Raw genomic sequence first — 23,908 nt, 5'->3', positions numbered from 1 at the left:
ACTTCGACCCCACAACCCTTCCGCCCTAAGAACTGTATCTAACTCCTTCTTGAAAACGTTCAATCATTTTCTCAATCGTTTTCTGCGATAGAGAGTTTTACAGGCTCACCACACACTCTGTGGGTGAAGACATTTCCTTTCATCTCAGTTCTAAAGGGCGCATCCCATATCCTTAAACTGTGCCCACCGGTTCTGGGCTCCTCGGTCATTTGGAACATCCTTCCTGTGTTTACCCATCTGTTAGAATTTTATAGAGTTCTGTGAGATCTCCCCCTTCGTTCTCCAAAACTCTAGTCAGTATATCCTAATCAATCCAGTCTCTCTCCATGCTTCAGTCTTGCCATCCCAGGAATCAGTTTGGGAAGCTCTTGCTGCACTCCCTCCATCGCCAGAACATCCTTCCTCAGATGAGGAAGACCAGAACAGCACACGATATTCCAGGTGTGGTCCCACCGAGGCTCATCGCTGCTCAGTCCGAGCGTGGGCCAGGTTTTGACACGGATTGCCCTCCGCTTGTCAGCAACCGGCCGAACGCGATGGCTGCATGCACTCCCCGCAGCCGTGGTCCAGTCCCAGCGCTGGCATCATATCTGTGGGTGCACCGAGGAGAACAGGCATCGGCTCCGCTCTGCACTACCTCCCCACCCCAGCAGGCTCGACGGGCGTAATGGCCTATTTCTGCTCCTGTGTTTTATGGGCCTGTGTGCCCGCTGCCGTGCCCGCTGCCCTCATGGTATGGTGCTGTGGGAGGAACCTCAGTGAGCTGCTGCAGTGTAGTCTGTATGCGATATACTTCTGTGGGGGAGGGAGTGGATGCTTGTGGATATGGTGCCAGTCAAGCGGCTGCTTTGCCCTGGACGGTTCTTGAGTGTTGCTGGTGCTGTCCCCGTCCAGGGCAAGTGGAGAGTATTCCATCCCACTCCTGGTTTGTACAATGGAGTGCAGTTTCCAAAGTTAGAAGTTTGATTTAGACACAAGTTAAGCGCAGGCTAGGTGGATTGGCCATGCTAAAGTGCCTGTAGTGTTCAAGGAAGTGTAGGTTATGGGGGTTATAGCGGGAAGGGTCTGGTTGGGATGCCCTGAGTGTCAGTATGGACTTGTTGGGACGAAGGGCCTGTTTCCACACTGCAAGGATTCTGTGATTCTGCTCAGGGCGTCAATGAAACTCAAGATGCCAGACTCTAATTAAGGTTGCTCACAATAATTTTCAGTCAAACCTCCATCAAATCCAGTTCAATTCATTCTTGCTTGTGATAATACAGAATAAAAGGAGATCAGGCATTGCAGTTTTGAAAATGGCCATCGATCTCTGTCACCTACCTTTCTACCTGGAGGCCCTGGGAGTCCAACAGCACCAGGTTGACCCACATCACCCTGCAAACAACAGAATTGAGTCTGCATGTTAGAAATATTTTCAATGCCCACACTGAAGTCTTTATACTGCTTCCACTGATTGAATGCTGCGAGATGAAGTGAGGCAATGTTGCAATCAATGCTGTTATTAACATCAATATCGAACAGCATCCACCAAAAAATCTTACATCACCCACAGACTTGTAAACACACATGTGCTGCTGCATCGACATTAAATATCTTCCAGCTTCAGCCCAAGATCATACTGGCCAAGACTTTAACTCACTCAAACCCATTCACTTAGAGGGTTACCATCCAGCCCCATTTTGGTACAGACCCGATATACACTTTACCAAGAAAAAAAGCTCCTGGTTTTTCTCATATGTTTTACACCCAGAGATTTAGGGATAAGGAGAGTGCAAACAGAGGTACACAGAACCAGCAGCTTGGGGACTGCTGCCTTGCTGGATTTTAGATTTTGCCAGATTTCGAATGGGGCGCTTTGGCTTGGTGGGGTCGGTGTCGCTTGAAACTTCAAAGCAAATAAACCCTGCTGTACCGAAGAAGGGTCCCGACCCGAAATGTCCGCTTTCCTGCTCCTCTGATGCTGCCTGGCCTGCTGTGTTCCTCCAGCTCCACAGTGCGTTAATCCTGCTAAACGTGAGATGTTCAACTTGAGAGGATGCAGAAAAGATTTACAAGGATGTTGTCGAGCTTGGAGGGTTTCAGCTACAGGGACAGGCTGAATAGGCTGGGGATACTTTCCCTGGAGTGTCAGGGGCTGAGGGGTGACCTTATAGAGGTTTATAATATCATGAGGGGCATGGATAGGGTGAATAGCCAAGGTCTTTTTCCCAGGGTGGGGGGAGTCCAAAACTAGAGGGGCACAGGTTTAAGGTGAGAGGGGAAGGATTTAAAAGGGACCTGAGGGGCAAGTTATTCCACACAGAGGGTGGTGTGTGTATGGAATGAGCTGCCAGAGGAAGTGGTGGAGGCTGGTACAATTACAGCATTTAAAAGGCATCTGGATGGGGATATGAATAGGAAGGGTTTAGGGGGAGATGGGCCAAATGCTGGCAAATGGGGCTAGATTAATATAGGTCGGCATGGACATGCTGGACTGAAGGGTCTGTTTCCATGCTATAAGTCTCTATGACTCCATGACCAACTGCCCACCAGGCTGCACCTACACACACTGACTGTGTGAACCCCATCCTGAATCAACAAACTAAAACTAAAACCGAGAATGATGCAGAGTTCATTCTCAAACCGTGAGGTTCTCTGGCAGATTTTTAGACGCCGGTTATCCAGAACAACTGGAAGGAGAAGCCATAAGAGCACTTTGCAACATGAAGAGTTGTGTATATTGTTGGCACTTTCGTCAATTCCCCCTCTATAAACCTTTCTTGTTTTTATTTTATTATTACTGATCTGCACTGCAAAACCATTCCATTTTTTTGTATCGTGTACACAACATTGGATAACCACCCTCCCTTCCTCCTTCACTGTCAAATACTCTCAAGTCCTGTGCACCAGACAGCTACAGATTAAACCACTTTAATTACTTTCCCTCTGGGACGTTGAATGTCCTGTGTATAACTCAGCGTTCCTGTGCTCCAGCTCATCTACCTTTCCGGCTGCTTGAACAAGCATTAATGTGAACACCACACCCAAAGTACAGCAATCCTTTCCACGTTCCTTAGACTTTAAAAAAAAAAGTCCTATTCCCATTTCAGTTCACAGTCAAAAACGCAGAAAAATAATAAGGTACAGTCTTTACCTAGAGGAGAAATCGTTTCACTGAAAGAGCTGAACTCTTTCAGATTCTCTGCTTTAAGGAGATGTGGTTGCTCAGTCAACGAGCCCATATAATACTAGAGGCCAACAGACTTTTGTGCACTGAAGGAGTTAATTAAGGGATATGAGGAATGGAGTGGGAGGCTGGAGTTATGGTAGATTAGCTAGTGTTTTCTTGGCCCAACTCTGCTCTCCTTTCTTGTGTGTACACAACCTACACATCACACTGCAACATCTACCTGCACATCACACTGCAACATCTACCTGCACATCACACTGCAACATCTTCCCAGTTATGCTTAATATATACTACCATTAAGACAAATGTCATAGGAACAGGGATGCATCCACACGATCCTGACAAATCCAGCACAATCTCTGGGCTGAAGTCCTGCAAAGGCTCATTTTGAACCACACTTCAAGGATAACATCATCTCCTGAGGACTGACCACCACACCAGAAGATCACTAAAAGTGGACAATAACTGTGCAGGAATTAATAAAGGGGAGAGTCCAATAGAATCCCTACAGTGTGGAAGCAGGCCGTTCAGCCCATCCAGTCCACAATGACCCTCCAAAGAGCATCCCACCCAGACCCAGCTCCTTACCCTATCCCTGCAACCCTGCATTTCCCCGGCCAACCCACCTAGCCCACACCACCCCCCCCCCACCACACACACACACACACACACACACACACACACACACACACACACACACACACACACACACACACACTACAGGGTAATTTAGCACAGCCAATTCACCTAACCTGAATTCAACAAAAATATCTGGAATTAAGAATCTAACGATGGCCGTGAACCCATTGCTGATTCTCAGAAAAACCCATCTGGTTCACTCGAGTCCTTTAGGGAATGAAAGTGCCATCCTTACCCTGTCAGGCCTACATGTGACTCCAGACCCACAGCAATGTGGTTGACTCTGAACTGCCCTCTGGGTAATTAGGGATGGGCAATAAATGCTGCCTGGCCAGCATCGCCCTCATCCTGTTAATGAATAAGGAAAAAGAAACCTGCACATCTTTGGGCTGTGTGAGGAAACCGGAGCGCCCAGAGGAGACCCACGCAGGCACGGGGAGAATGTGCAAACTCCAAACAGACAGTTGCCAGAGGGTGGGATCGAACCGGGTCCCTGGCACTGTGAGGCAGCAGAGCTAACCACTGAGACACCGTGCCGTCCTCCTTTGGGGTAAAATGCCTCATTTAACAGCAACGTGCAGTGCCGATGGTTATCAATTTTTTTTTTCACCCTGTCAGCAAATTTTGCTTTTGGTGGTTTTCCTGGTACTGGTCATGCATTGCATCAAACATTTTCAATCTGATTTTCAATCAATCTCTTCCCTTAATTTTCTTCCCTTCCCTCCCAGAAATTGCTGTTTCTTATTAGAATACAGTTCCACAGAGAGTTGCTGGAGCATTTGAGATTAATAGCTACATGCTGATAGCTAGATTGCATTAATCGGAGCACGGAAAATTCTAGAGGCGTCCACATGTGTGGAAAAGATGGTTCCTCTTGTGGGAGAATCTACAGCTAAACATAACTCTTTAAAAATAAGAAGTAAGGAGAAATGTTTTCTCATGGAAGATTGAGATCTTTAGAGCTCTCTTCATTGAATCATAGAATCCCTACAGCGTGGAAACGGGCCCTTTGGCCCAACGAGTCCACACTGACCCTTGCAGCATCCCACCCAGACTCCTGAACACCATGAACAATTTTAGCTTAGCCGATCCTCCTAACCTGCACATCTTTGGACTGCCAGAGGAAACCCACGCAAACACGGGGAGGATGTGCAAACTCCACACAGACAGTCGCCCAAGGGTGGAATTGAACCCGGGTCCCTGGCGCTGTGCCAATGTGCCATGTTGTAAGGCAGAGATAGGTTGATCTTTGAGAAGCAAGGAGATGAAAGGTTTTTGAGGGTGGGACGGGAATGCAGGTTCACCATGATCTTATTGACAGCGGAGCAGATTGGAGGGGCTGAGTGGCCTACTTCAGCCTGTAATTTACTTGTCTGCATAAGTGTAAACGACTGCATAAGTGTAAATGGCTAATGAAAGGGTTTATTGACAATGCTGTGTGCTCCAGATTCATGGAGGACGGACGAGGCCCTTCAGCCCTTCAAGTCTGTACTCGCTTCTGTCAAGCTTCCCTGTCTGCTGCCAATCCCAGTGGCAGGATTCAAACAGAGGTCAGACAGCAAGTGTTGTTGAGAAATTGGAGAAATGCTGAGCTCATCTGGCAATCACCTGATACCTCTGCCAGTTCCCAGCATCTTGTTAGCTTTCCTCACTTAGCAACATTATGACTTTCCGTCTTTTTATTCACTCACAGGACGAGGCCATCACTGACCAGGCAGCATTTATTGCCCATCCCTAATTGCCCAGAGGGCAGTTAAGAGCCAACCACATTGCTGTTGGTCTGGAGTCACATGTGGGCCAAACCAGGTAAGGATGGCAGTTTCCTTCCCTTAAGGACATTAGTGAACCAGATGTTTTTTTCCAACAATCAACTCACAGTCATCATTAAGCCCTTAACTCCAGATTCTTTATTGAGTTCAAAATCCACCATCTGCCAAGGTGGGATTCGAACCTGGGGTCCCAGAGCATCAGCTGAGTTTCCTGGATTAATGATCCAGCAAAAATCCCGGTAGGCCATTGCCTTCCCTCTGAACGTTACAACCCAGACTCGATTCAATCAACAGCTTGGCCCAGGGATTGAACTCAGGAACTTTTATAACCTGTGTGACCCACTGAAGCAGCTTCATGATCAACAAAATCACTGTTTAATTTCACTTCAAAATTTGAGAGATTGTCAGGTTTTCTTTATATTGAAGTGGAGTCCGTCTAAATTCTGAATGTTTTTTAAAAAAGAGAACAGTAGGTTAATAACAATATTTCTTCTAAAGTACCTTACAACATGTCTCTATATTCTATCAATACAAACTGTTGCAATTTCTCTCCCCATTCTAACCTTTTGTCCATTGAGTGCTTTCCCTGGAGAAATTCCTGGCTCGCCTTTGTTTCCCTGTAAAGGTAAGGGGGCAACAGTTAACACAGGTTAGCTCTCCCATTCTGAGGATTCATGAAAATTCCACTTCATGTGTTTTAAACACAGCTCGAGATTCATTAAATCAATTTGCGATTTGATGAGGAGTACAGAGAGTTTTTACATGGATGCGTTCAATCCTCAACACTGCAAATACTCCGATAGAAGGAATCAGAAGTTTCACTCAGTTTAGCTTCTGGGAGATTCTCACAAGGAAAAATGAAATGCGTTATCATGATTACCGCACACTGTCATCTGCACATACAAATGAGAGGTCCAGTATATACTTTGGTAGCTCATTTGGAACTTATTTCAACAGCCAGAGTGTATATATTAGAATCAATTTTATTAATATCTACATCTGTATTAATATTCATTAGTATAAGTGAGTAAAGGTATGTCTTGGTATGATTAATTTGTACATGTGCATTTACACGACATTGTACCTGTATATTCAAATGGCTGAGACAAGTGGACAGATACGCAGGTGTATTAAAATACATGTACATAGTAACATTGTTACACATGTTCAGTATATCAATAACTATGATTGATACACTAACTAAAATTACTACATATATGTGCAACAATGTAATTATGGGGCTGTACTTTAGTGCTACTATTTCAACGTTCATTAGTGTTACTGTGTACCTGTGAATTTATGTACATGTGCATTAACATCAGTGTGAATGCACTGTCTTGATTTCATGGTCATACAGTCATAGAGTCATACAACACAGAAACAGACCCTTCGGGCCAACCAGTCCCATTTTCCCAAACCAAACTAGCCCCACCTGCAACATCCTTCCAAACCTTCCCTGTTCATGAATCATCCAAATATCTTTCAAATGTTGTAACTGTGCCCATGTCCACCACTTCCTCTTGCAGTTCATCCCACACATGAACTACTCTCTGTATAAAAAAGTTGCCCATTGCGTCCTTTTTAAATCTTTCTACTCTCACCTTGAAAAATATGCCCTCTACGTTTTAAACTGCCCGTCCCAGGGAATAGACCTTTGCAATGCGCCTTATCCACACCCTGCATGATGTTACAAACCCCAGTAAGGTTTTAAAAAGGTACATGCTCCATTCAGAAAGCTTCTGGGTGAAATCTTCACTGAGGCAAGGTAGTTCAATGGCTCCTCGTCTATTGCTTGCGCACTTTGAGCTGCATCAGGCTCAGCTGGGAGCCCATGGTTTGCTTCTGAGACACCTGCTCAAAATCCCTCACTGGGATTTGAGCACAGATCATCAAAGCTGCCTCTCCAGTCCAGCCCTGAGGTGTTGTCTTTCTGATTTTAAACTCCATCGGCCTACCCTGGTGTACGGAACACAGATACATTTGCACTTCTCCAAGAAGTTGTAAGGGAGTTAGTTCCACTATCCTGGCCACCAACGTGAGATGATCATATTGAGTGTGCTGCATGCAAAATTAGCTGGCAAACATTTCACTGCTTGTCTGCTCTGATGAGAGCTAAATGTATCTATTTGCCTTTAAAGTTGAAATGCAGGAATAGCCTGCTTTGCTACAGTCACGGTTTCTGTAAAGTCATCTTGTGAATCTGATGTCAGAGAGTATCTGCAGGTTCTAACTTCTACATTATCTTCAGAAACCTAGATAATAGGTACAGGAGTAAACCATTCAGCCCTTCGAGCTTGCTCCACCTTTCAATTATGTTCATGGCTAAGGCTGGACAATCAGTAAAGATCTGAGGAAGTGAACAAAGAGCTTCCTTTTACATAATTTTGCTCAATTGCTCACCCACTGACTTGCAGAACTTGTGTCTTGCAGAGGCACAAAATGGCTCTACCGTTCCACAACATCCGATCGTGGGCTCAACTCCTCTTCTCTGTCTGCCTTTGACACCCTCTTTTGGTCAAAATCCATCTTCTCCTGTCTTAAAAATGCTCAGCGGTACTTGTTCCACAGCTCTCCGGGGAAGAGAGTTCCACAGATTCATGATCCTCTCGAAGAAAGCCCTTCTCCTCAATTTCGTCTCAAATAGGAGCTTGTTTCTGGCGAAACTGCGTTCCTCACCCCCTCAGTAATTAAAAACCAAAAAAACTGCGGTCGCTGTAAATCAGGGACAAAAACAGAAGTTGCTGGAAAAGCTCAGCAGGTCTGATTTAACTCTAACGTTACATCAGAGTTAACATTTCAAGTCCGGTGACCGGTTCTGAGGAAGGGTCACCAGACCCGAAACATTCACTCGGATTTCTTCTTCACAGATGCTGACAGACCTGCTGAGTTTTTCCAGCAACTTGCATTTTTGTCCCTCAGTAAATCTCTCCACTGGGGGCACTTATTGATGTTGATCCTGATAACCCCTTCTTTATTAAGGGCAGCTGTCAGAGGGCGAGGATGGCCAAGTGGTATCATCACTGGGCTGTTAATCCAGAAACCCGTGTAATGTTCTGGGGACCTGCAGCTGAATTTCGCCAGGGCAGACAGTGGAATTTGAATTAATATATAAATAAATATCTAATGACAACCATTGTCAGAAATTGGTTCGCTAATGCCCTTTAGGGAAGGAAACTGCCATCCTTACCTGGTCTGGCCTTCATGTGACTCCAGACCCACAGCAATGTGTCTGACTCTTAACTGCCCTCTGGGCAATTAGGGATGGACAATAAATGCTGCCCTGGCCAGCAACACCCTCATCCCGCGAATGAATTAAAAAACGTTCAACAGAGATGTTTCCGACAATTAATTAATCTGTTTACAAACTTTTAGGGAGGGAAAATGCCATCCGTAATCTATTCGCATACCGCTGACTGAGTGGACTCATGAGCAAACGAACATTCCCGCCCAATGCTGACAGATCACCGGCACACAGAGGCATCTTCAAGCTCCTCGAAGCAGAAGTGCTGTAAATCACTGGGTGAACGACCCAATAAAGAAGTATCACTCTGATAGAGAGGGGAAATGGGGCCACAAGGCATACTGCTTCTGCTGTGTGCGCGCTGTAACTCCTGCGCAGGGATCTGCCGTCACAGTATACCATGCTTAGCAGTATTGTGCCACCCTTACACATCTACAGTGACACATCTGTCCACTACTCTGTGGCATCTTTCATCTAACTATCATCTGGGTCGACCCCTCTCTCTGCAGTCACCCCACTGCCCTGGCGAAGAGATCTCTTGAGCGTTTCAGCTCTGATCAAATGGCTGAGTTTCTGATCATTTATCTTCAGCATGTCACTTTTCAGAGTCTTTTTTGCTCTGGCAGCTTTGACCACCTCCTCATGGTCTGCATGTGGAATGCTGCACATTTTAAAGGCCTCTATTCACTTTCACAGATCCGTACATATTGTCCAAGCCTAGCCACAAAGATACCAAATGACAGCACAGGCTCAAAAGACTGAATGGTTTATTCCTGCTCCTATTGTTTAGGTGCACTACTCTCCAGTTCACCCAAAAAAGGGGCAGCACTTCAAAAGCTTGTGATTGCAAATAAACCTGTTGGACTATAACCTGGAAGCGTGTGACTTCAGAATTTATCCACCCCCAGTCCAACAGCAGCACTACAACATCATGCCTATTATCTATGCTTCTGCACTGAAACAGAACATACAATCTGCAGATATTGTCCGACATCGCATTCACAAAACTAATTTACAAAAACTGGCACCTTGATTTTCTGCTCCGTCACTTCCTAAGCTGAGTTTCTCTAACCGTTAAGCAAACAGTGGAAAATGCAAACGGAGCAGCTCAACAGTGGAAAGCCCCAGTCTGTATCTAACGCCAATCAGCATTATTTTGCGCTACAAAGCCTCCAGTTATGTAATGTAACTATTTGCATTGCTACATGCATTGTGAAATACAGCTGGCTCACGGCGCGGGGTGGGGGGGAATTCTACAGGCACCAGAGACAGGAAGCTCGGAATTTCTATGGACTTTGCATCTGGGATTATGTTCAGCATGGTCTGGTTGGACCAAAAGGTCTGTTTCCATGCTGTCTCACTCTACAACTCTGTGAAACATTCCCATTATTTTTAAAGCATGGACAAACAGAATGGCACTGAAGATTCTGGTTTTGGACGGCACTGAACACTGCTGCGTTGTTATACCTGTTCCCTTCCATCTCCTCAACTCTTCATTCACTTCTATAAGTGTAGAACTATTGGCAATATTGACCTGGAAATGTATCACTGCTTGTTCACTGTTGCTGGGTCAAAATCCTGGAATTCCCTCCCTAAGGGCACTGTGGGTCAATCTACAGCAGGAGGACTGCAGCGGTTCAAAAAGGCAGCTCACCCCCACCTTCTCAAGGGGCCAACTAGGGACACCTAAGAAATGCCGGCCAGTCAATGATGCCCACATCCCACAAATTAATTTTAAAAATGCAATGTTAGCAGTGAAACAATCTGGTTAAGATTCTCCCTGTGTCTGCGTGGGTTTTCTCCGGGTGCACTGGTCTCCTCCCACAGTACAAAGATGTGCAGGGATGTGTAGATTAGCCGGGGAAATGGACGGTTACAGCAGTAGGGTAAGGGCGGTTGAGAGTGGATGGAATTCTCTTTGGGAGTGTCATTGTGGACTTGTTGGGATGAATAGCCTGTTTCCCCACTGTAGGGATTCTCAGGGAATCAGGGGCAGCTGTGAAACATGGATCCTTCCTGTCAGACTCCTTCTGTTCGTATAAATGTACATAGTATCCACAAGTCACAATGCACAATGTCAATTCCTGTGTCTGTGTGTGTGGGGGTGTGTGTGTGTGTGAGTGTGTGTGTCTGTGTGCGCGTGTGTGTGCGTGTGTGCGTCTGTGTGTGTGTGTGTGTCTGTGTGTGTGTGTCTGTGTCAGTGTGTGTGTGTGCATGTGTGTACGTGTGTGTCTGTGTGTGTGTGTGCGTGTGTGTCTGTGTGCATGTGTGTGCGTGTGTGTGCATATGTGCATGTGTGTGTATGTCTGTGTGTGTCTGTGCGTGTGTGTGTGTGTGCGTGTCTGTGTGTGTGTGTATGTGTGTGTGTGTCTGTGCGTGTGTGTGTGTGCATATGTGCATGTGTGCGTGTGTGTGTATGCGTGCGTGTCTGTGTGTGTGCGTGCGTGTCTGTGTGCGTGTGCATGTGTGTGCGTGCGTGTGTGTGTGTGTGCATAAGTGCATGTGTGTGTGCGTGTGTGTGTGCGTGTGTGTGTGCGTGCGCGTGTGTGTGCATGCGTGTGTGCACGTGTGTGTGTGCGTGTGTGTGTGCGTGTGTGTGTGCATGTGTGCGCGCGCATATGTGCATGTGTGTGTGTGTGCGTGTGTGTGCGTGTGAGTATGTGTGTGTCTACATGTCTGTGTGACTGTGCGTGTGTGTGAGTGAATGCGTGAGTGTGTCTGTGTGTGCATGTGTGTGCGTGTGTGTGTGTGTGTGTGTGTGTGTGTGTGTGTGTGTGTGTGTGTGTGCACGCGTATCGTGTGTGTGTGTTTCAGAGTGACCGATAGCCGCTACTAAACATGAGTAGTCACGGAGGTGCCCTCTGAGCTCGCCCAGAGCATGGATGACCTGGTCTGCTGCCACGATCAAGCATGCTACCCGACTGGGATCTGGAAAATCCCAATGAGCTTCCACCAAGTTGGTCTTCAGTGGCTGTGCATGACTTCAATCTCAGCCCTCCCGAAACTACCACAGAGTCACCGATCTGGGGGTAGGATGCAGACTATCTCACAAAAAAAAGCCAGCAGAGCTACTTTCACCTCCTTCCCCCAGCCAGGGCTTTCAGCTAGCTTTTAGCTTTGTACCACCCCCATTTTGAGTCACCTTTGCAGTCAGAGATAGTAAGAATTGTCGATGCTGGAGTCTTTGCAGTCCGTTGTGTAGCTGTTAATCCATCAGATCGTGATTTCACATTGACATTAATGGAATTTTAATTCTACTATTTCTTGCAAACATAATGATCTTTCGATCCATTTGACAAGGCATTCAATTTTATCTCAGTTTTATCAAGGAATTTTCGCCATACATGTAGTCGGTGATGTGATATCATTAGCCATTTCCTGCATGGTTTGCAAATTTGGCCACCATTTAAATAGTTTGAACTACACTTGGAAGCTAACAGAATTTAGTGTTACAATCAATTTCCTGAGCACATACAACATTCGGTGGAAAAGATTTGAATTTGTAGACCAAGTGTTGCAACTCCGCACAAACAAAGGGAGGCGATGCATACGATAATGGAAGGACATCTTCAAAAAACACAATTGCAAAACATTTGGCGTGAGATCATTCATTTAACCGCACAGAAGAACATCAGTGAAAATGAGTCTCTCCAGGCAAGGACTTGGCTCATTATTCGCCAACACAATGTCTTGGCATTACTTGAACTTTCAATCAAGACTGTGATAAACCTATGAAACGATTTGAGTTTCAGGAGGTTTTTTTCTTCCACCCTTACAGTCTACTGTCAAACTGGGAAAAACTGAGGAAAAATTATTGTTGGTATAGAAATTTCCAATCCAGTCAAACCAACTATCTGGACTACTTCAGCTCAAGCTAACTTACTCCAAAAGAAAAATGAACGGGGTGCGGCAACTCTGAACATCCAAATCTGTGCTGTAGCTCAGATCTCTGAACTCATTAAACTATTGCATTTATCACAGAATGAACTGACCGCAGAAGGCAACTATTCAGCCCACTGCATGGATACTAGCTCTCTACACAAACCAATCCCCTCCTCTCTGTGTGATGGCACTCAGATTTGAGAGGGTAAAATTGTCGAAGCTAATTGCTGATTACTCTTGTGACTTTACTAACAAAACGTTATACACTGTGAACAGGTCACTGCTATAAGATGACATTAGATTACAGATGAAATGCAACACATGCCTCAGAGACTAGCTGGTATGTTGAAGTATACACACACACCCACACACATTCATACACACACACACACACACACACACACACACACACACACACACACACACACACACACACACAGACAACAGACACACACACACATACAGATACTCACACACAGACACACACACTCACACACCAGACAAAAACACACGTGCAAACATTCACGTCCAACACAGTCTGCCTGATTGCGTGTTTTATAAATATCGAACAGAGAGACGAGGGATTTACTCGCTATCCCAGAGCACTTTACAGCCAGCGAACGATATCTGATGAGCAGCTACTATCGTAATAAAGGTACCAGGGCAGCCAATTTAAGCATGGCAAGCCCCTACCCACAGTATCACCATCTCAAACAGACAATCTGTTTCAATAATGTTGATTGAGCTGTGAACATCGGCCAAGGCACCACAGCAAAACATTAAAACAAAGAAAATAGCAGCAAGAGTAGGCTTCAGCCCTATGTGTCTGCTCCATCATACAATATGATCAGGGCCGATCATTCAACTCAGTCCCCTGTTCCCACTTTCTCCGCAAACCCCTTGACACCTTCAGTCCTAAAAACTGTATCAAATTCCTTCATGAAAACGTTCACATTTGGCCTCAACCACTTTCCGCAGCAGAGAATTCCATAGGCTCCCCAAGCTCTGGGTGAAGACATTTCTCCTCATCTCAGTCCTAAACAGTATAAGAGGTATCCTCAATCTGCAACCCCTGGTTCTGTACTCCCTAGTCACTTCCATTATAAGCATGCAATTCAATAAGAGCAGGATCTGAAGCAATTAACTAGAGGTTACATTCTTTTGAACAGACTTTTTTCAATTATATTGCTGAAAAGTGAGCCATGTTGTCAAATCGTTTCATCTTGCTCTGACCACAATAAATGTTAAATTTACCAAATTTCAAACGATCACATTTTTAAAATCCCCAAGCAGTTATGTATCTATTGAACTATATCTATCATTAAGCAAATCCCTTCCAGTGACAGATTACCAATCCAGTCAATAAACAAAGTTATTTCATATTTCTCACACAAAAATATTTGTGTCCTTCCAGCAGATTCTGCATCAACTCCTTCTCTGTACAGAGATAGCAGGAACTGCCGATGCTGGAGAATTTGAGGTAATAAGGTGGAGAGCTGGATGAACACAGTAGGCCAAACAGCATCAGAGGAGCAGGAAAGCTGATGATTTGGGCCTCGAGCCTTCTTCAGAAATTTCTTAAGAAGGGTCTAGGCCCGAAACATCAGCTTTCCTGCTCCTATGATGCTGCTTGGCCCGCTGCGTTCAACCAGCTCTACACCTTGTTACCTCCTTCTCTGTACAGACAGGGAACAAGCTCACTGTGAATGCTTTATTTTGCAAACCACTACAGCTGTGTGAAGTAGTTCAAAATTCAAGTAATGGGATGCTGCTTGTCATCTCAACTCCAGGACATTTCTGCAGGAGTTCCTCAGGGTAGTGTCGCAGGCCCAGTGGGGGATGTTCACCATGTTCAGCACTATTCGCTAGTCCTCAGATACTGAAGCAGTCCACGTTCACATGCAACAAGATCTGGACAATATCCAGGCTTGGGCTGGGAAGTGCAGTGTTATTCACATCACCCGAGTGCCGTGTAATGACCATCTCCAGCAAGACGGAACCTAACCACTGCCCCCTGACATTCAGCAGCGTGACCATCACCATAATGAGCATCCTGACTGTTGTCACTGATTAGAAATCAAACTGAATCGGCCATATAAACACAGTGCCTGCAGTAAGTAACTCAGCCAAAGACTGTCCAACACGTTCAAGGCACAAGTTGGGACTGTGAAGGAACACTCCCTATTTGCCTGGATTGGTGTGGCTCCGACAACACTCAATCTGCTCAGCAGCACCATCCAGGTTTGACTGGAACCAGAACCACCATCTCGAATACTGACCATGTGGAGATGCTAGTGTCGGACTGGGGTCCACAAGGTCAGAAATGACACAACACCAGGGTTATAGTCCAACAGGTTTATTTGGCATCAGCAGATTTCAAACTAACCTGCTGGACTGTAACCCTGGTGTCATGTCATTCTGGACCTTGAATATTCATGTCCTTTTGCATTCACAAAGCAGCAGCGGTGTGTGTCATCTGCAGATGCACTGCAGTAATTCACCAAAATTCTGAAACAGCACCGTCCACACCCATGGCATTTACTAACTAGAAGGACAAAGGCAGTAAATACAGGGATCCCCAGCCATTACAAGTTCCCCTGGAGCAATTACTTCTAAACACTGAAAGGAAATCTGTCAACTTATTGCTGAAAGGAATACTCCAGGTCGGCAGTCTGAATATCTATCTCCTATCCAATTTGTTGCGCAGTAAGGTTTAATGAGATAATGAGTACATTTCAATCCTCGTAACTAACCTCCTGTTCTGAGAAACTGCTGGTTTGTTCAGAATGACAAACACTTGAGTGATAATGCTTGAGGTTTCTGGTGCACAGTGTTGACAATGTTAGAAGAACCGCAACACTGGCCTGTAAGGACAGTTAGCACCCTTGCAGCCTTCGGCTAAAATGCTTACGTTGTCATGGAATGTGTGGCCGTCTTTAATAAGAATCAGCAGCAAAAACAAACTCAATGTGGATGGGTGTCTGCAGCTTATAGTGTCCTTTCCAATACCTGCACAGACGCTGGGGCGAACAGCAACAATATCCCTTTTCCTTCCCTGGCAAACTGACAAGTGAAAATGTGCAAATGTATGAAGCAGGGTGCTCAGTTCCTCCAGCCTACTCTCTCTGCTGTTCATTAAGATCAGGGCCACCAATCTGCTTACTAACTCAACTCCATGCACAGCCCCTACCCAATAAGATTCTTCAATAAAGAAAGAGTCAATCTACTTTCACCTTAAGTATACACATTAACTCTATCCCCATTGCTCTGTGAAGAATTACAAAGATCACGCCTCTCTGATTCAAAATTTTTCATAAAATCCCCACAGGTGGAGTGGGCCATTCAGCCCATCAAGTCCACACCAAGCCTCCGAACAGCATCACACCCAGACCCACCCTCTAGCCCATCCCTATAACCCTGCATTCCCCATGGCTAACCCAACTAGCCAGCACATCCCTATGGGGCAATTTAGCATGGCCAGTCCACCCTAACCTGCACACCTTTGGGCTGTGGGAGTAAACTGGAGCACCCGGAGGAAACCCACACAGACGCAGGGAGAGTGTACAAACAGACCCTTTGGTCCAACTTGTCCATGCCGAGCAGGTATCCTAAATTAATCTAGTCCCAGCATTTGGCTCATATCCCTCTAAACCCTTCCTATTCATGTATCCATCCAGATGCCTTTTAAATGTTGTTACTGTACCAGCCTCCACCACTCCCTCTGGCAGCTTGTTCCATACACGCATCACCCTCTGTGAGAAAAAGTTACCCCTTAGGTCCCTTTTAAATTTTCCCCTCTCACCTTAAACCTATGCCATCTACCTTTGGACTTCTCCCAACCCCATTCACCCTGTCCATGCCCTCATGATTTTATAAACCTCTACAAGGCCACCCCTCAGCCTCTGACGCTCCAGGGAAAACAGCCCCAGCCTATTCAGCCTCTCACTGTAGCTCAAGCCCTCCAACCCTGGCAACATCCTTGTAAATCTTTTCTGAACCCTTTCAAGTTTCACAACATCCTTGCTATAGCAAGGAGACTAGAATTGCATGAAATATTCCAAAAGTGGCCCGAACCAATGTCCTGTACAGCTACAGCATGACCCTCCCAACTTCTATACTCAATGCACTGACCAGTAAAGGCAGGAATACCAAACGCCTCCTTCACTATCCTGTCTAACTGCGACTCCACTTTCAAGGAACTACGAACCTGCACTCCAAGGTCTCTTTGCTCCACAACATTCCCCAGGATGCACCAGGAGCTGCAGCTTGTCTGAACAACAACATTGTGAAATCTGCAGCAAAGGCTAGCCAACACGCTACATGCGACTTCCACCATAAATTTAAGTCAAGTTTAAGCATCCCCCAGCATGGAAATAAATTTGGGAATAAAAGTGGTCACTTTTATGCTTCCCCTTCGTATTTGCTCGAAGCTGCTTTTCCTGTCTTGTCTGCCAAATTCCAGTTCCTGGTCTGGGAAGAGCAGGTGATTGATTCCCAAATTAACAGCCAATGCTGGGCTTGCAACCAAACACAACGAGCAACATATCATTTATCAGCTTCCAGAGGTTCCCACCTCCCTGTAGGGACATGGATCATTCTGAACATAATCTTGCTGATGAATTAATCTTTCCTCATCGCCAAAGATTCTTACGCTCCTATCACAATCAGTTTTTTTTACGTTTTGGGTTTCCTGAGAAACTTCGACATGAAGATCATGTTTTGAATTTGTAGCCGTTCAGACAACAGTGAGTTCAGTCATTAGCGCTGCAGCCTCACAATGCCAGCGACCCGGGTTCGATTCCACCCTTGGGCCACTGTCTGTATGGAGTTTGCACATTCTCCCCGTGTCTGCGTGGGTTCCCTCCGGGTGCTCCGGTTTCCTCCCACAGTCCAAAGATGTGCAGGGTGGGGTGAACTGGCCACGCTAAATTGCCCCATAGGGCCAGGGATGTGCAGACTAGGCGGGTTAGCCATGGGAAATGCAGGGTTACAGGGATAGGGTAGGGGAGTGGGTCTGGGCAGGTGTGGACCCTATGGGCTGAGTGGCCTACTTTTACACTTTCGGGGTTTTATGAACTGAAAAAAAAAACAGCTGGATCAGGCATTTGGCCCTTTCAGCCTGCCATCTCATTCAGCATCTTCGTACTTAATCTATCAACTTCTGCCTTAGAAATCCCTCATGTCTAAGCATCTACAGCTTTGTAGAGTAGAGAACTCCACAACCCTTTGAGTGGGGAAACCTCTCCTCATTTCAGTCTGAAAACAACCCACCAGCCTGTGTGGTAATAGTGTGGGGTGAAATGGGTAACAGGGAATCTTAACTAATTACCATTTTCCTAAAATCCTTTTTAACGGTGATGCATAAAGTCAGAAACTATTTGAATTTAGTTCTATCCTTGCAGTTATGGCGAAATGGAAATTATATTAGTGGTGGTGGGTGCTCCGGTCCCTGATGCTCTCCGCACTATCACAATCCCACAATTTGGAGATAGACAGGGGGTTCTACCCTTTCCAACCTCACACTGGCGATGAACCTCTCATCCAAACTATGCCTGCTACAGAAGTGCTCTCTCGTTGCTGGACAGTGCCAGCTGCTGTCCTCCAGAATGGATGCCACCAGCACTTACAGCGCAGGGTAGGTTCTTAGTGAGCATGAGAGGAGGAGGAAATCATCCCCATTGAGACCCTATTCAGTCTCCTTTGACACCACCCCCCCCACCCCACCACAGGTTCGCTCCAACGTACTTCATTATGGAGTAAGGAGTTACAGGCTTGTGTTTGGGATTCGGATCGCCCCCTCCCCCTGCTTTAGTCAAATGCCAACCTGTCTGCTCCTTATGAAAGCCACTGCATGTCAGGTCTCTCAGTGTAGCAAACACAACCAAAACACCAGGTCACTCCTGAGGCTGGGAGGCAGGGCCCTCTCCATTGTAGAACGGTTGCCACCTCAAGTTCTGCTCTTTTGGTTTCATGAGAGTTGGTCTGGGAATGGGTGGGGTTCCTAGCTCCTAGAAGTGCAACCTGGAACCAAGTGGATGGGCACCAGCATCGAGTGGATTCCATTACTTTTCCCAGCAAAATCCCAGCCAGACACCTGGACAAATTCATCTGGAAGAATGGAGTGATATGGAACAATCCAAATTGATGCTATTGCAAATCTTTGTCATAGTTTGGAAGATGATGCAGTTCATGGAAATAAGAAGACATTAGGACTATTTACAATATGCAATACCTTTGTTAACAGAAATACAATGATTGCAAAGGACAACAGTGAAGACAAACATCACGTCACAGATTGCTGAAGGAACACACTTTATTTTTAAAGTTCTTGCCTTACACTCATCAGGATATTTGTAAGAGTATCAATGAAAAGGAGAACAACATTTTATACTCTATCAGATATTAGTGACAATTAATTGGGCATGGAGACGGCACCATGCAAGCAGCACTATTAACATTCAATATAAAATGTGTTCTCTTTTACAAACTGTCTTGCAAACTGTCCTGATACGTGTGAGATGTAAAGCTTTGTCAAAGAATTTTTTTTAAGCAACGCTCAAGTTCTGTAGGAGCAAAGGTAATCATTTTGAAGAAAGCACCAACCTTTACACCAGGAGGTCCAGGGCGACCCGGGTTTCCATGTGGTCCTTGGCGTCCCTAGTGAATAAAAACACAAACAAATCAAATTACATGAATCTCGCATGGACAGCTTGCTTCGCATCAGATTAAACACGTTATAATTCCCATTAGAATCAGCTCTGATCAAGAGTCACTGGACTTGAAACATTATCTCTGCTTTCTCTCCACAGATGCTGACAGACCTGCTGAGCTTCTATGTTTTTGTTTCCGATTTCCGGCATCCACAGTTCTTTGTCTCACTCATTATTTTAATTATTCATTTTATCTATCAATACAGAGCTCTTACTCTAATGATTCATTAGAAAATCGGAGCAGATGAAAAGGGAATAGGAATAGATCATTCAGCCCCTTGAGCACTGTCTGTCATTCACTGATCTTTTACCTTATTATCACCTTCCTACACGATCCCTATATTCCTTCATTCTCAAAGTATCCAAAAAAATTGCCTAGCCTCTGTCTTGACTGTACTCTCTGACTGAGCAGCTGCTGCTTTCTGCAGTTGAGAATTCTTGGACAAAGAAGATTTTCATCTCTGCACTTAATAGGCAGTCTCCTTATTCTATAGCCCCTGTGTTCCTCAAGCAGAAGGGGAGCATCTCAAGCGCCTGAAGAATTTTTTACAACTCACTTAGATCACTTTTAATTTTTCAAACCTCCTGGAAAGGTAGGTCTGGTCCATTCAATTTCTCACGGGATAATCCCTACCTCCTAAGGACCAATGAATAAACCTTCAGTGCACTCCCTCCAGGGCAAGCATATTCTTTTCTTTTCCCTTTAATTAACCTACTCAGAAACGTCACCACACAGCTCTGGAGCAAGCGGGGCTTGAACTCAGGCCTCTTGATCCAGGGGTAAGGACTCCACCTCTGCTCTACAAGAGGGCCCCTATAGGTATATTCTTCCTGAGGTAAGGCAACCAAAACTGCACTCAAAACTCCAGCTGTAGATGTCAGGATTGTTGCAGGGTCCCCCAACGGGACATCACAGAATGTGGGTTTCTGGATTGGGGGTGTACACCTGGTCCAATCAGGGAGCCCTGGCTGACATAAACGCATGAATGTCAGGGATACTGGTGAGAGGTGGTGCTATTGTCAAAGGCTACGCATTTGTAAATAAAGAGTGAATGGTGATGGGATGCTGGCCTCTGAGGAGTTATGCTAGTACCCTCCTCTACACCCTGCACTTTATGTCCAGTTATGGTCTCCTTGTTATAGGAAAAATATTATTAAGCTGGAGAGGCTTCAGAAGAATTTACCAGGAATTTGCCAGGAATAGAAGCTTTGAGATATAAGGAGAGGCTGGATAGGCTGGGACTTTTTCCACTGGCACACAGGAGATTGGGAGTTGACCTAATAGAGGTTTATAAATTAATGAGGGGTATAGATCAAGGTATAGAATGGCAGGTGTCCCTTCCTCAGGGTGGGGGATTTCAAGACTTGGGGGCATATTTTTAAGGTGAGAGGAGAAAGATTTAAAAACAAAAATGAGGGTTTTTATTTTGCACAGAGAGTGGTCTGTTTGTGGAATGAACTTCCAATAGAAGTGGGTACAGTTACAATGTTTAAAGGATATTTAGATAAGTTCATGAAAAGGAAAGGTTTGGAGGAATATGGGCCAAACGCAGGCAGGTGGGATTAGTTTAATTTGGGATTACGGTCATCATGGGCTGGTTAGACCAAAGGGTCTGTTTCCATCCTGAATGACTTTATAACTCTGCAATATTGCACTTTGAATAATTATTTAAGCGATACCTGTGCAAATATAAGGTGGTAACATTTCTCTTTGCTTTTTTTGGTGTAAACACATATAAATGAACGTGGCAATATACATACATTGATATGATGTATATATCATAGACAAAGACATTTACAGCTTAGAAGGAGGTCATTCGGCCTGTATGTCCACACTGTCAACAAAGATTTGTGGTTTTACTACAGATACAAGTCTAAATATCAGATAAAACAACTCAAACCAAGCACTGTACAACATGGCCATGTTTTCAATTCGCTTTTATTTCAATCATCACAAGCTGAAATATTTCTTAGTGTGATTCAATATTAAGAGTAAAATGGTAACGGCCTGGAGACTGCTTTTGATTGATGGCCCACATTCCATCGTATACACTCAACAGTGAATGCGTTGTAACCCACTCTGCTCATTCAATCAACTCGAGCAACATCATGCTTTCTTCATTACCGCTGTACGGTGAGGGTCGGTTTAGCTCAGTTGGCTGGATGGTTTGCAAAGCAGTGTGATACCAACAGCATGGGTTCAATTCCTATACCAGCTGTGGTTAACCCCCGAAGAACTCTGCTTCTCAACCTCTCTCCCCTCGCATGGAGGTCCTCTGGTTAAATCACCACCAGTTATCTCTCCGTCTAATGAGAGAGCAGCCCTATGTGTGGTAAGACTATAGCAGCTTGCCTTGACCTTGGAAGTATAGAGAGATTACAGTGTGTTGCAGAACCTTACCCACTTCACCTTCCAACTGCAAACAATCTACTGTATCTCAAGTTCCAATGGGTAAGTTGATGAAATCCACAGTTGCATATTGCAGCTGGAGATGACAGGCATGTGGTTTGTCTGTGGTCATGTTTAAGTGACCCTTAAGTCAAACTTGGGGTTCATCTCACTTCTGGCTCTGAAGTAGGTCATTATAATGTCACTGGGATATCCCAGTGTCATTCCAGCCAGTGAAATATTCCTTCTGTTCAAGGAAAAGATGAGGTTGTGTCCACTTTTCGCCGGAATTTCTAACTCTTTATTGAGAGGCCTAGGGTGAGAATTTAATAGAATCAAATCCACTTTAGCCACTGCTGGCCTGAAAGGGTTCCTTCTGCACTGTAGTAGTTCTTGGATTTTTGCGAAAACAGAATGAAAATACAACCCGTAGGCAGGTACTGAGAAAGGTGATGTGGCTGCAGTACCTGGTTTGATTCAGTGTGTGGTCGAACAAGTTCAGGGCTGAGGAGATTATCAGAGGGGTTGCAGGAGGAGACAGATCCACTGAGGTCTTTCCAGAGGGAAGAGGATAAATTCTTCAAGGTGGAATTCCTTAGAAGAGGTTTCACAGTAGGGTTATAACTCACTCAGAAATAGCAAGCACGGCCGATACTGGAGTCAGAGATAACACAGCGTGGAGCTGGAGGAACACAGCAGTCCAGGCTGCAGAGGAGGAGCAGGAAAGTCGACGTTTCGGCTCGGGACACTTCTTCAGAAAATACAACCGTTGGCTTACAGGCATAAAATTTGATTTTCACCTGTGGCGATCAATGAGCACATGGTTGTTGGCATGTGTGCAGAAAGAGGAAGCTCGGTGGTTAGCACTGCTGCCTCACGGGCGCCAGGCCCCCAGGTTTGATCCCACCCTCACGAGACTGTCTGAGTGGAGTTTGCACGTTGTCCCTGTGTCTGCGCGGGACTGGCCATGCTAAATTGCCCACAGTGCCCAGGGAAGTACAGGTTAGGTGGATTCGGCATGGGAAATGTTGGGGTGGGTGGGGAACGCTCTTTTGAGGATCAGTGCAGACTCAACAGGGCAGTGTTGTGATTCTGTGAAATAAAGGACGGTCAAAGCAATTCCTCGTCATACTCACCCAATTGACCCTGCTCTCATGCCATATATCATCCAAGCAGTTGTCAGACGGGCTCCAGTACTTGACACTGTAAGAAGTCTACAGATGTCGGTGTCCCGTTACCCTTTCATTACAGAGGAACAATCCATGGCTACAGTACTGCCTCATTCAGAGTCAGGTCCCAGAGTGCACCTGACACTCCAACTTTTTATCTATCAGCCAGGGATCTCTGACTGGAGCAGGGTAACAGCCCCAATCAGAGAACTCCTAATCTATGAGGTCCTGTTGCCTGACCTTGTTACAGTCACTGCAGATGGGGCTTCATTTAATGTCATACTGTGTGATCTGTTAATGCTCTTCAAATATTATTATAAACTGCTGCCAGGCACAGCATCTGGGATCAACTTTGCCAAGTCACAAGGGATGGAGAAATTTTACATTCAACACATATAAAACTTGTTTTATCAGGAATAGGGAATTATGAACTTACTGCAAAACTAAAAACATTCATTTAGCAATGTCTAATAGTTTCGCTGCATTTGTACCCAGACTGCTGCCAGAAAAATCAAAGTTCCCGTCAATTCACTGACTTCTGATTGTTTACAAACTGTAAGGGACTCGAACAAGAGAGAATGGGAACTGCAGATGCTGGAGAATCAAGATAATAAAGTGTGAAGCTGGATGAATTTTTGTGCTCCTGAGATGCTGCTTGGCCTGCTGTGTTCAATCAGCTTCACACTTTTATTATCAGGGACTTGAACAATGCATTCTGCAGAGAATTACAGGCAGGTTTTTCTGTACTTCTGTGTTTAAAATATGCAGACACAGAATCCTGAGGTTGCAGTCCAAGCTGTATGGACAGTGCATGCTGACAGACTCGTCATCCTCAATAACCCAAAATTCACAAGGAGAGCTCATCATCACTCACCCAAACTTGGGATTTGTTAGGGGAGCTTAAAATTTCAAAATTCAAAAACTGAACGTCCTTCATAAC

At 45.3% G+C, this 23,908-nt stretch overlaps 1 protein-coding gene across 3 annotated transcripts in view; it reads right to left on the bottom strand.

The window, feature by feature from the left end:
* The window catches only part of col27a1b (collagen, type XXVII, alpha 1b), a 660,800-nt gene that overhangs the window by 427,775 nt on the left and 209,117 nt on the right, over window positions 1-23,908 (bottom strand). For all 3 annotated transcript variants that reach the window (XM_048559048.2, XM_059638229.1, XM_048559047.2), the window contains exons 5-7: window positions 19,304-19,357; window positions 6,141-6,194; window positions 1,321-1,374 (exon numbers count right to left, since the gene is read on the bottom strand). In XM_048559048.2, coding sequence (XP_048415005.2) covers window positions 1,321-1,374; window positions 6,141-6,194; window positions 19,304-19,357 — 162 coding nt within the window. The remainder of the gene's footprint in view (window positions 1-1,320; window positions 1,375-6,140; window positions 6,195-19,303; window positions 19,358-23,908) is intronic.

Source organism: Stegostoma tigrinum, chromosome 29 (assembly GCF_030684315.1).
Source record: "Stegostoma tigrinum isolate sSteTig4 chromosome 29, sSteTig4.hap1, whole genome shotgun sequence".
Taxonomy (NCBI): Eukaryota; Metazoa; Chordata; class Chondrichthyes; order Orectolobiformes; family Stegostomatidae; genus Stegostoma; species Stegostoma tigrinum.
This window is presented reverse-complemented; position numbering and strand designations above follow the sequence as displayed.